This window comes from Schistocerca piceifrons, chromosome 4 (genome assembly GCF_021461385.2).
Source record: "Schistocerca piceifrons isolate TAMUIC-IGC-003096 chromosome 4, iqSchPice1.1, whole genome shotgun sequence".
NCBI lineage: Eukaryota > Metazoa > Arthropoda > Insecta > Orthoptera > Acrididae > Schistocerca > Schistocerca piceifrons.
In genome coordinates this window covers 513,995,650-514,008,447 of record NC_060141.1, presented here as the reverse complement: position 1 = coordinate 514,008,447, position 12,798 = coordinate 513,995,650, and the positions used below count along the sequence as shown (strand labels likewise).

Here is a 12,798-nt window from a genome sequence, read left to right as displayed (position 1 = left end):
TTCAGTTGGATGAGGGAGATGAAAATTTTTTATGGTGTGAGGCTGAGATTCATTAATAAGGAAATGAAGAGAAGGAAATATAGTAGGAAAACATAAACTGGGGAAAAGGAATGATAGAGGGAGACAGCTGGTAGAATTTTGCACAGAGCATAATTTAATCCTCACTAAGAAAGAAGGTCGTATACATGGAAGAGACCTAGGGATACTGATAGTTTCCAAGTACACTATATAACGCCAACACAGAGATTTCAAAACCACATTTATATCAGTATACTTCTGTTTATTCGGAAATGTGAGGGAGAAGATGCATAAATAGTTGAAAAACATGAATAATTGAAATATTTTCAAACATGTGTGGATGATGTCTACAGGATGGGTAGTAACAGCAACAGCCGACATCTGGGCATGTTCAGACGCAGCTCAGTGCAGTCATTTTCCCCTACAGGTCTGTCATAGTGGCCACTGGACCCTAGCAGGTGGCAACCTGCGCTGGCGGTCCCCATGTGTGCAGTGTGTGTGCTCTCTTTTTCTTCATTTTTAGGTAAAAAAGTAGGAAATAAAGGAGATGGGCCTGGATAAATTGGGGGAACCAGATGTTGAAAGTTCTGGAAGCACCATAAGGCAGGCAAAATTGGGACTGATTCAGAGGAAAGGAATACACTAGATGACATAAAAGGGTAGTTATGAGAGATGAAATAGGGGAGGAAGCAGGAGTGCCCATTGGTAAGGAGTCAAGATCTAGTAAGAATCCATCGATATCAAATTTAATTGACAAAAGGGGAAAAATATAAAAATGCAGCAAATGAAGCAGGCAAAGGAGAATACAAATGTATAAAGAATGAGAGAGACAGAATGTGCAAAATGGTCAAGTAAGGATGGCAAGAGGACAAATGCAAGGCTGTAAGAGAATGTATAATTAGGGAAAAGAAAGAAGCTACCCATACAGGACTTTGAGGGAAAGAGATCTGATGGGAAGCAAAGAAGGGAAATCTGAAAGGTGGGAGGAATATAAATAGGGCCTAGATAAGGTAACTGAATGTAAGTACAGTGTTATAGAAAAAGAAGAGGAAGTAGGTGAAGATGAGGGAGGAGATACAAAGTGGTGAGATGTGTCAAATGTAACAGTACACCGAAAGACCTAATTCAGAACAAGGCCCCTGGAATTGATAATACTTCAAAATTATTGAGATGCTTGGGAAAGTCAACCATGGAAAAAATTATTCCACATGGTGTGGAAGATAAACAAGACAGGCACAATACTCCCAGAAGAATGTAATAAGACTAATTCCAAAGAAGGCAGGTGCTGACAGGCATCAGAACTATGGAACCATCATATAAACAAATCATGGTCACAAAATATTGACATGAATTATTTACAGAGGTAGGGAAAAACAGGTAGACATCAACATCAGGGAACATCAGTTTGGGTTCTGGAGGAATTTAGAAACACACAAGGCAATACTGACCCTATGACTTATCCTAGAAGATAGACTGAAGAAAGGCAAACTTATGTTTATAGCATTTGTAGATCTAGAGAAAGCTTCTGACAATGGTCACTGGACTACAATCTTTGAATTTTTGAAGGTAACAGGTAAAAAAATACATGGAGAAAAATGTTATTTATAACTTGTACAGAAACCAGATGGCAGTTGTAGGAGTCAGGGGGATTAATGTGAAGCAGTGGTTGAGAAGGAAGTGAGACGGGGCTGTAGCATAGCCTCAATGTTATTCAATCTGTGCACTGAGCAAGCAGTAAAAGAAACAAAAAAAAAATTGGAGTAAGAATTAACGTTCAGGGAGAAAATATAAAAACTTTCAGATTTACCGATGACATTGTAATTCTGTCAGAGACAGCAAAGGACTTGGAAGAGCAGCTGAATGGAATGGACAGTGTCTTGAAGGGAGGATATAAGTGAACATAAACAAAAGCAAAACAAGAATTATGGAATGTAGTCAAACTAAATAAGGCAAATCTGAGAAATATTAGGCAACAAAATGAGACACTGAAAGTAGTAAATGAGTTTTGCTATTTGGGTAGCAACATAACTGATAATGGCCAAAGCAGAGAGGATATAAAATGCAGACTGGTGAGAGATAGAAAAGCTTTTCAGAGGAAGAGAAATTTGTTAATATCGGATATAGATTTAAATGTTAGGAAGTCTTTTTTGAAAGTATTTATATGGATTGTAGCCATGTATAGAAGTGAAACTTGGACAGTAATCAGTTTAGACAAGAAGGGAATAGAAGCTTTTGAAACGTGGTGCTACAGAAGAATGCTGAAGATTAAAGGGATAGATCATGTAAGTAATGAGGCGGTACTGAACGGAATTGAGGAGACAAGAAATTTGTAGTAAAAATTGACTAAAAGAAGGGGTTGGCTGATATGACACAAAATTGTCAGTAACATTTTTCAAGGAAAAATAAAATTGTAAATATTAGAACTTTTTGAAATTGGCCTAGCCCTTCACAGCTGGAAGTAAACATCCTGACAAAATGAGCATCTTACACCAAAAAACAAGCAAATCTGTAGATTGTCTTTCTGCTAATTATTTTGCAACAGTAGCCTGTCAAAATTTATTTCCTAATTTTTCTGTTAACATAAATAGTATCCAGGATAGTCATAGTATTTTACTGAAATGCCTGCCATCAGTGAGAACCAATGTTGAACGGATGATACTACACAACTGTGGCTAGAGAGTTATAGAGCAATGAATCACCACAAAAGTCAATAAAGATGTTGTCTTAGAATCTAAGCAAAATGTCTATTAGCAAAGAAAGGAGGTATGGGCTTGAATTTAAAGCACTGAAAATATTAGTCAAAGTTAGTAACATTTAAGCACAGTTTGGAAAAGAAGCCGCTTGGAAACATTAAGATGTCTGGAATGAAGCAGAATTTGTAAAGACTCATGGAATCATGATGAGCAGAATGAATGAAGCATCATACAGAGATTCAACGGAAACTAATTGAAAGGAAGGTTTAGCTTTCAGCAGTTACAAAAGAAACTGTTAATTGTTCACTTCTGACTGTGGTAATGTAAAATGAGGGGTAGCACAGGATTTTATTCTGCATCTCTTGTTTTTCTTATGAGTTGCCCTGTACATGGCAAGATAGTCAAAAAATTTTCTATGTGCAGAAGAAACAAAGGTCACTGTATGAGGCAAAGGATGTAATGTAAGTGATATAGGAACTAGGGTAGATTATAACATCAGTCTATGGCTTATAGAAAACAAATTGACTCATAACTGGAACAAAGCACAATACAAATATTTTTCTCACATGAAACTCTTGTTGAAATGAAATTTTGTTATCATAAGGTGATCAGAGAGTGAAACTGAATGCTTTATATTCTTAAAAATGAAAGTGGAAGAATAACATTCAAGTTCTTGTACAAAACTAAATGCTACTACCTTTACATTAAGATTATTTTACATTGCTAGTGACAATGACATGCCAAAGCTTGTTAATTTATATTCTTCCACTCTATTATAAATTCCACCTTGCCCTCATCCTCTGTTGTAACAATCTCTTCCTCTCAGAGCAATAATTATATCCATTGTTCTTAATTATTTGTTGGAGATAATCCTGTCTCTGTCTTCTTGCACAATATACAGGATGATTCAGGAGGAATGTCACACAATTTGTGAGATAATTCTACATTGATTATTACAAAACAGGAGCAAATTGAAGACTATACACACGTATGAAAGAGTATGAAGACAAGTGTGGCTATTACTTACTGAAATGCTATGTAGGCACTGTGGACAATAGAATAAAAGTGGTACAGATGAATGATCCATCCATCACGACACCTGGGGCTTCTCCAACAAATGGCAGAACTGTGATGGTGCACCAAGGCAACAGCTGCAAGTGTGTCCAGTGCGCAGTTATGGTTTGGATCAGGTAGCAGTCATGAGGCCATGTGTGCCATGTTTCAGTGTTGTTTAACTGAGCGAGTCTATTGTGTCCATGAATACAAACATGTCTCATACATTTGCCAATGTAAAATAGGCAGACAAGTTTTTTGTGTCTGGGTACTGAAATGGGAGTGCCTGTGTGGATGTGAAAGACTACCAGAGACACTTTCCTGATCAATGAACCCCCTGTTCTGGGATATTTTCCATGGTTTTTCAAACATTACATGAATTCAGAACAGTACCCAGTGTACACGTAACTTCAGAATGTGGGGCCATCCCATCAGCTGAGGGAGGGGAAGACAGTATCGCAACGATACCCTGGAGTCCCACCACAAGCAAATGGCACATTAGCTGTCAGCTTGATATTCCACAAATGAAAGTGTGGTGTGTAATACATTCAAAGGCACATTCCATGTACAGCCCAAGTAACATCTGTATCCAGGTGACTCAGTAAGTAGACAATAATTTTATAAATGGTTGGATGTACATAGAGACATCATGCAATACACTTTATTTGCAGATGAGGCTGAATTTACATGCAATGGTATCATGAAAATCCACAGTTCTCTTTCATGAACAACAGAAAACTCACATGACACTAGGGAAACACGATTCAAAGTTAGGTTCTCATTGAACATCTGGTATGGTATGATTGATGACTGGACGATAGGGCCTATGTTCCTGCCAAAAAGTATGACAGCCACAGGATACACATATTTCCTGATAGAAGAACTACCTGCACTTTTGGAAGAAATGAAATTAAAGCAATAATGTCAAATGTACCTGCAACATGATGAATCACCAGTTCACTGTAGCAGACAATTATCCCAGTATCTGAAAATACATTTTCTCCACTGTGTGTTGGCCATTGTGGACCCATTAACTGGCCTGACAGATTGCCCGCCCTGACCCATTAGACTTCTGTTGATGGGGCTGGTTAAAGGGTGATATGTACACTACAAAGTTGGATTCATATGAAGCCCTCTTCACTCACATCACCAATGCTGTTGCCCATATTAAAGCCCACAGACATGATGGGCAACACAACACACCCTCCAATGCATTGACAAATGCATTGAGATGGGTGGGGGAACTTTCTGAACACCTCTTGTAGGGTGGATCAGTCATCTGTCCCACCATCATTCATATTTTCTATATGTATAATATATATGTAATCACATTTTAAATATTTTTTGTAGATTAAATTTTTCATTTCCAGAACAATATTTAAATTTTATTTGTAATTTGCTTGGTACCTGTAAAGACAAATTGTACTGAATTTTTACATGTAGAGTTTTTACCAGTCTGCTTTGTAAAGAACACAAAATGCATGTGCAAGCCCTGCTACAGGTCTCTATGCCGATGGCTTTGTTAACAAGACAGTGGGCAGTATTGCGATTTTTAGCCATTTGATGCCATCCATAAATAACTTCTGCATCATCTTCAGAACTGTCATATGGCATCCCGGAAATGAATAATTTGTCTGATTTTAACATAATGATTTTATAACTGGAGTTTGAAGGAGTATTGTCATTTTCATACTGCACTGTTACCTGGGATAAAATTCTGTTCCTAATCCATGATCATTTTCCAAGAATCACTGAAATACTACACTGAAACTAATTAATGCACGAATCAACTGACTTATGAATTTACATGAATTAACTGACTTTTGAATTTCACTAACTCATACATGAAGTAACTTTCATTGAAAAGCTTGGGTCTGCAGCATGACTATTGAATAATCAAGCGTCATTTCTTTACATTCAAAATATGAATTTACTAGCTTAGTGCCCACTGCTTTGCTGGCATACTCTGTGTGGCCTTCACGGATTTTTTTATTTTTATTTATTTGAATTTTTATGTTCACAAATTGCAACATCATCTAAGATTTTCACACAAATTAAGGTCATATAAGCAATATCATTTTCAAATGTACTTCTGACAAAAAAACAATTCTGGTAGTTGGAGACCAAAGTTATTGTACTCATTCCTTTTTGCATTTCTTGTGGTGACGTTTCCATAGCAACTTTCAACCCCTAACAAGTAATTCCTTATATCAAACAAAGAAGTGAAATACCAATTATCATAAATTTAGTTTCATTTTTTTTAATGCAATGAAATATTTTCTTAAAAATGTTCATCCCCTATTGCACTCCCTCAGGGTCTGAATCTCCTGAGACACTGAAAAACTTCTTTTTTTTCTGCCTGAGAAGTCCAATACAACTTGCCATAGATGTAGCCTTAAAAATCCTTTAGTAGTTCTGTAGTAATTATTTATTTTCAATAACTTTCACCCACTATTTTGGCCCCCCAGTGGATGAATTTTCAAAAATGCTGAAACACCTTATTTTTTAGTTTCTGGCTGAAAAATCCAATACCAGTTTTTGTAGTTCTAGTTTCACAATCCCCTTTCAAAAAGCTTCTCATCCCCTATATCACCTCATAGGGGTAAAATGTCCAAAAACAGTGAAATAAATATTTTTTAATTTCTAACTGAGAAGTCAGCTTTAAAATGTCATAGATTTAGCTTTAAAAGTGCTTTCAAAATAAAATATTTTCATAGAAAATCTCATTCCCTGTTTCGCCTCGTTGGGGTTTCAATTTCCAAAACCACTGAAAAACAGATTTTTTTATTTGCAACCGAGAAGTCAGATACCAATGTCCATAGATATAGCTTTAAATACACTTCAGTAGTTCTTAAATAACAATATAGTTCCCAAAAAAAGCTTTCATCCACTGTTTCACCTCCACAGGTTTAAATTGCTGAAACACTTATTTCTTTATTTCTGACTGAGAAAACAAGTACCAATTTTCATAGGTCTAGCTTCACAATTGCTATAATTGTGACATTAAAAAAAACCTTCAGCCCCTATTTCAACCCTTAGAGTGAAAAATTAAAATCCCTTCTTAAATGATGCCTACGATATAAGATTCACGCCTTCTCCAAATTTCAAGTTTCTATCCTTAGCAGTTTGGGCTGGGTGATGGTGAGTCAGTCAGGACATTGCCTTTTATATACAGAGATCAAATTTGGCACATTTAATTATAATTTTTATGTAGTGTGGTAAATAGTGCATTTTTCTGATTTGGCCTGATATGCAGCATTCCAGTCTTGTGTCATCTACAAATGGTTCGAATGGCTCTTAGCACTATGGGACTTAACATCTGAGATCATCAGTCCCCTAAACTTAGAACTACTTAAACCTAACTAACCTATCGAACCTGCGACCGTAGCAGCCGCACGGTCCGGACTTAAGTGCCTAGAACCGCTTGGTCACCACGGCCAGCTGTGTCCAAAACAGCTTATCTTTAGGTATGCCTATTACATAAAAAGTATACTGAATCAGTTATGAACAGATTAGGATAGTGCTTTCTGTAAAGTTCAGCATTATTGTGTTCTCACTGTGCAGTTGCTTCAGTATGTGAATTTTTCCAATGTGCTAGGCAATGTGTTTTCATCAGTGTGAAATTCCAATTTTGTGACATATAGGGAAATTATGTGACATTACGCACATGCTGTTAATTAGCAGTCAAAACACAAAATTGTCATACTTCTTAGCTATTATTTTCTAACTTTTGAAAACACATTAGCCTCACAGATAAAATATATTTTTTTGAGTCTAAAGTCTAAAGAAAAAAAAAAGGGAGAAGGATAAATGTGCAAAATTCTGTGCACAAAGAGGGTAATACCTGTTTAAAAGTTCCAATCATTACTGGTATGGCTTTTAGCGCATCATTTGTGATGCCCTTGAAACTAGGAAATGCATCATCCAAGAAGTTGACAGCCATCCACATAGCATCTGAGAGAGTCGGGATATCAGGCTTCTTTGGGAGGTCCTAAAAATTTACAATTTAGAAACAAAATGAAAATGAAAAAATGAGAGTTAGGAATGGAAGCAAAAACTTATTATGAAAGAAAGAAGACAATTTTCTAAACACTGATATGTCAGAAGGGATCCCCATGTATGTTTGGGTGTCTATGTGGTTGTGCGTGTGAATGTGTGTACTCTTACTAGGAAAAGAGAAGAGCTCTAAAGCTCTATTGCGCACTTCTGTATGCCATGTAGAAGTTTTGTATAGGTAAGTGGTTGCCTTTCCCTAATTTTACGTATTTTTCCCTCCAGAAATTCGGATTATATGTTTCTTCATATTATAACAGATAAAATTGCTGTCCAGAACTTACCATCAGGAGGAAAAATTCTGGTATTGGCAATAGACATATTTAGAAGCAAAAAAAGAAAAATGGTTCTTAGATTTTGGAACTATTAGGTTTTTCCTCAGAGAGGAAGGGGAGATTTGTTAGGGTAGGTTATAAAAGAGGTGCAGGTAACTTGTAGATCAGATGAGAGGGCTCTGCTGTTGTGAATATGAGGGGAAGTAACCTTTGTAAGTAGTATGCTAAGACTGACAGTGGGTGTTATTTTATGTAGGGTTGGATTTGTTGTTAGCCCTTTGTTAGGAAGCTACTGTAAGGCTATAATTAAAAAGCCGCTACTTACAGAGGTCCAGTGTAGACTGTAATTATTGTATGGCAGTGAAATTTTGTAGCTATACTAACATGTTAATGTGGAAATGATTTATGCTGGGAAAAAATTATTCCAATTATGGCCACCAGGTGCATATTTGGCACTGAACACTGTTTGCTTGATGATATGAGATCCACACTGTCATTTGACAAGCCATAATGCAACTGAATAGTATGGCTATCAGAAGAGAGACCACGCACTATTAGTGAAACAGTTTTATGTGAACAGTTTTATGTGAAGAGCATCACTGACTGAAGGTTCTGGAGAAAAGAAAAATATCATTAAATGGTATAAAGATTATGAAAATGAAATCCAAAAACATGAGTGAGCTGGGCATGTCACCTGGAAGAGGAAGGTGTCCTATCTGAGTGGAAGTTATTGACAAGGTTGCTGTTGCTGTAACTAACCATGCAGCATATTTGCCAGGTAGTGATAGTGCTCATGCAGGGTTACTAGAATTGTCATCCCATGGTCAGCGGTATGGAAAGTTTTGCAGTCTATATCACTTTGGTACCTGCAGAAAATCCGGACGGTGCAGCAACTGTGACATCATGATTTGCACCAACATTCTGAATTTGCTCTTCAATTTCTGACATGGGTCAAAGTTGATGACATGTGGCTGGGCAATATTCTATGGAGTGATGAGGCACATTTTAAACTACAGAGTGCAGTGAATACACAGATCTGCCGAATTCAGGGTTCTGTTAAACCATGTGTTGTGCAGGAAGATCCACTGCACTCACGAGATATGACTGTGGTGTTGAATCAAAAGCATCCTTATTATTGGTCAATTCTTCTTTGAAGAGAATACATCCAGGAGGCCTGTCAGTTGTACCATGGCATCTGCACATTATCAAGACCTCCTTGTACAGCGTGTGATTCCTGATTTGGGAGAGCGCAACTGTGTGGAAACCACAGTTCTTTTGCAAGATGGACAACACCTCATGTTGCTTGCCCAGTGAAAGTTCTGTCTTATGCAACCTTCCATGAGTGTGTTATCTCTAGAGGTTTTCTAGATGCATGATGTGCAAGATCATCTGATATGATGACTTTTGACTCTGGGAATATCTAAAAGAGCACATTAACAGGGACCCGTCTGGTCCCTACCTGATCTGAAGGCCAATATATAGGAACACATTCCTTAGATTCCAGTGGAATTGCTGCGGACAGTTGATCATGTCGTTTTGTACATCTACATCTACATGGTTACTCCGCAATTCACACTTGAGTGCCTGGCAGAGGGTTCATCGAACCATTTTCATACTACTTCTCTACCATTCCACTCTTGAATGGCACGTAGGAAAAAGGAACACCTTAATCTTTCTGTTATTTTATTATGATGATCTTTTCTTCCTACGTAGGTGGGTGTCAAAAAATATTTTCGCATTCGGAAGAGAAAGTTGGTGATTTAAATTTCATAAATAGATCTCGCCGCAAAGAAAACCACCTTTGTTTCAGTGACTGCCACCCAAAATCGCGTATCGTATCAGTGACACTCTCACTCCTATTGCACAACAACACAAAATGAGCTGCCATTCTTTGCACTTTTTTGATGTCCTCTGTAAATCCTACCTGGTAAGAATTCCATACCACGCAGTATTATTCCAGCAGAGGACGGTCAAGTGTAATGTAGGCTGTCTCTTCAGTGGGTTTGTCACATCTTCTAAGCGTTCTGCCAACAAAGTGCGGTCTTTGTTTCGCCTTCCTGACAATATTACCTACATGGTCTTTTCAATTTAAGTTGCTTGTAATTGTAATTTCAAGGCATTTAGATGAACTGACAGCCCTTAGATTTGTGCAATTTATTGCATACCCAAAATTTATCAGATTTCTTTTAGATCCCATGTGGATGACCTCGCACTTTTCTTTGTTTAGTGCCAATTGCCACTTTTTGCACCATATAGAAATTCTCTCTAGATCATTTTGTAATTGGAATTGATCATCTGATGATTTTACTAGATGGTAAATTACAGTGTCATTTGCAAACAATCTAAGGGGGCTGCTCAGATTATTACCTAGATCATTTCTGTAAATCAGGAACAGCAGAGGGTCTATGACACTACCTTGTGGAATTTCAGATATCGCTTCTGTTCTACTTGATAATTTACCATCTATCACTATGAACTGTGACCTCTCTGAGAGGAAATCACAAATCCAGTCACACAACTAACACGATACTCCATATGCACTTAATTTGATTAATAGTTGCTTCTGAGGAATGATGTCAAAAGCCTTCTGGAAATCTAGGAATATGGAATCGATCTGAGATCTCTTGTCAACAGCACTCATTACTTCATGGGAATAAAGAGCTAGCTGTGTTTCACAAGAATGATATTTTCTGAATCCGTGTTGCTTATGTGTCAATAAGTCACTTTCTTCAAGGTGATTCATAATGTTTGAGTACAGTATATGCTCCAAAATCCTACAGCAAATTGAGGTCAGTGATTTGGATCTGAAATTCAATGGGTTACTCCTATTTCCTTTCTTGAATATTGGTGTGAACTGTGCTACTTTCCAGTCTTTAGGAACAGACCTTTCATCAAGTGAACAGTTGTGTATGATTGCTAAGAAAGGCACTATTGTGTTTGACTGGTATACCATCTAGACCGGAAGACTTACCGTTCTTAAGTGATTTGAGTCATTTCGCAACACCTAAGATATCTACTTTTATGTCACTCATGCTAACAGCATTCTGGTTTCAAATTCTGAAATATTTACTTTGTCTTCTTTCATGAAGGAATTACAGAAAACTGCATTTAGTAACTCCGCTTTAGTGGCACCATCATCGGTAACATTTCCATCGCTATTTGGCAGTGAAAAAATTGACTGTTTCTTGCCACTGGTGTACTTCACATATGACCAGAATCTCTTTGGGTTTTCTACCATGTTTTAGGACAATGTTTCATTGTGGAAACTATTAAAAGCATCTCGCATTGACATCTGCACTAAATTTTGAACTTCTCTGAAACTTAGCCAGTCTTGGGGATTTTGTGTTCTTCTGAATTTGGCATGCTTTTTTTGTTGCTTCTGCAACAGTGTTCTGGTGTGTTTTGTGTACCATGGTGGATCAGTCCCATTCTTACTAACTTATGTGGTATGAATCTATCTATTGCTGTTGATGCTGCATCTTTGAATTTGAGCCATATCTGGTCTACACTTACATAATTAGCTTGGAAGGAATGGAGACTCTCTCTTAGGAAGGCATCAAGTGAATTTTTACCTGCTGTTTTAAGTAGATATACTTTGCGTTTATTTTTAGTGGTTTTGGTTGATATAGTTTTGGGCCTTGCTACAATGACCTTGTGTTCTCTAATCCCTGTATCCATCATGACTCTCTCTATTAGATCAGGATTATTTGTGGCCAAGAGGTCAAGTTTGATTTTGCAACCATTTACAATTTGTGTGGGCTCATGAACTAATTGTTCAAAGTAATTCTCAGAGAAAGCATTTAGTACAATTTTGGAAGATGTTTTCTGTCTTCCACCGGCTTTGAACACGTATTTTCACCAACAAATCGAGGGTAGATTGAAGTCTCCATCAATTATAACTGTATGAGTGGGGTACTTATTTGTAATGACATTCAAGTTTTCTTTGAATCGTTCAGCTATTATATCATCTGAGTTGGGAGGGGCGGGGGGTTTCGGTAGAAGAAGCGGATTATTTATTATTTTGGTATGGCTGTTGAGTATAACCTCTACCCATAGTAATTCACAGGAACTATGTATTTCAACTTCACTACAAGATAAACTACTATCAACAGACACAAACACACCACCACTTACTTTATTTAATCTATCCTTTGTGAACACGGTTTGTGCCTCTGTAAAAACTTCGGCAGAATTTATCTCTGGCTTTCTGTTCCTATAAAAATTTCAGCTTCAGTGCTTTCTATCAGCACTTGAAGCTCTGGTACTTTTCCAACACAGCTTTGACAATGTACAACTACAATACTGACTGTTGCCTGGTCAATTCTCGTCATTTCTTTGCCCTGTACCCTTTGAGACTAGGGCCCTTTTTGATCTTTCCCGAGACTGTCTAACCTAATATCTAGCCTAAAAAACTGCCCAGTCCACACCACACAGTCCCTGCTATGCACGTAGCCACCTCCTGTGCGTAGTGGACACCTGACCTATTTAGCAGAACCCGAAACCCCACCACCCTATGGCGCAAGTCGAGGAATCTGCAGCCTACACGGCCGCAGAACCATCTGAGCCTGTGATTCAGACCCTCCACTCAGCTCTGTACCAAAGGTCTGCAATCGGTCCTGTCAACGATGCTGCAGATGGTGAGTCCTGCCTTCATCTTGTTAGCAAAACTGGCAGTCTTCACCAACTCAGATAGCTGCCTGAAACCG

General features: G+C 37.7%; 1 protein-coding gene across 1 annotated transcript in view; it reads right to left on the bottom strand.

Annotated features, from left to right (window-relative positions):
• LOC124795954 (dynein axonemal heavy chain 6) overlaps nucleotides 1-12,798 on the bottom strand; it is a 1,096,896-nt gene that overhangs the window by 201,267 nt on the left and 882,831 nt on the right. The window contains exon 56 of the mRNA XM_047260034.1: nucleotides 7,609-7,755. Within this exon, the coding sequence (XP_047115990.1) occupies nucleotides 7,609-7,755 (147 nt within the window). The remainder of the gene's footprint in view (nucleotides 1-7,608; nucleotides 7,756-12,798) is intronic.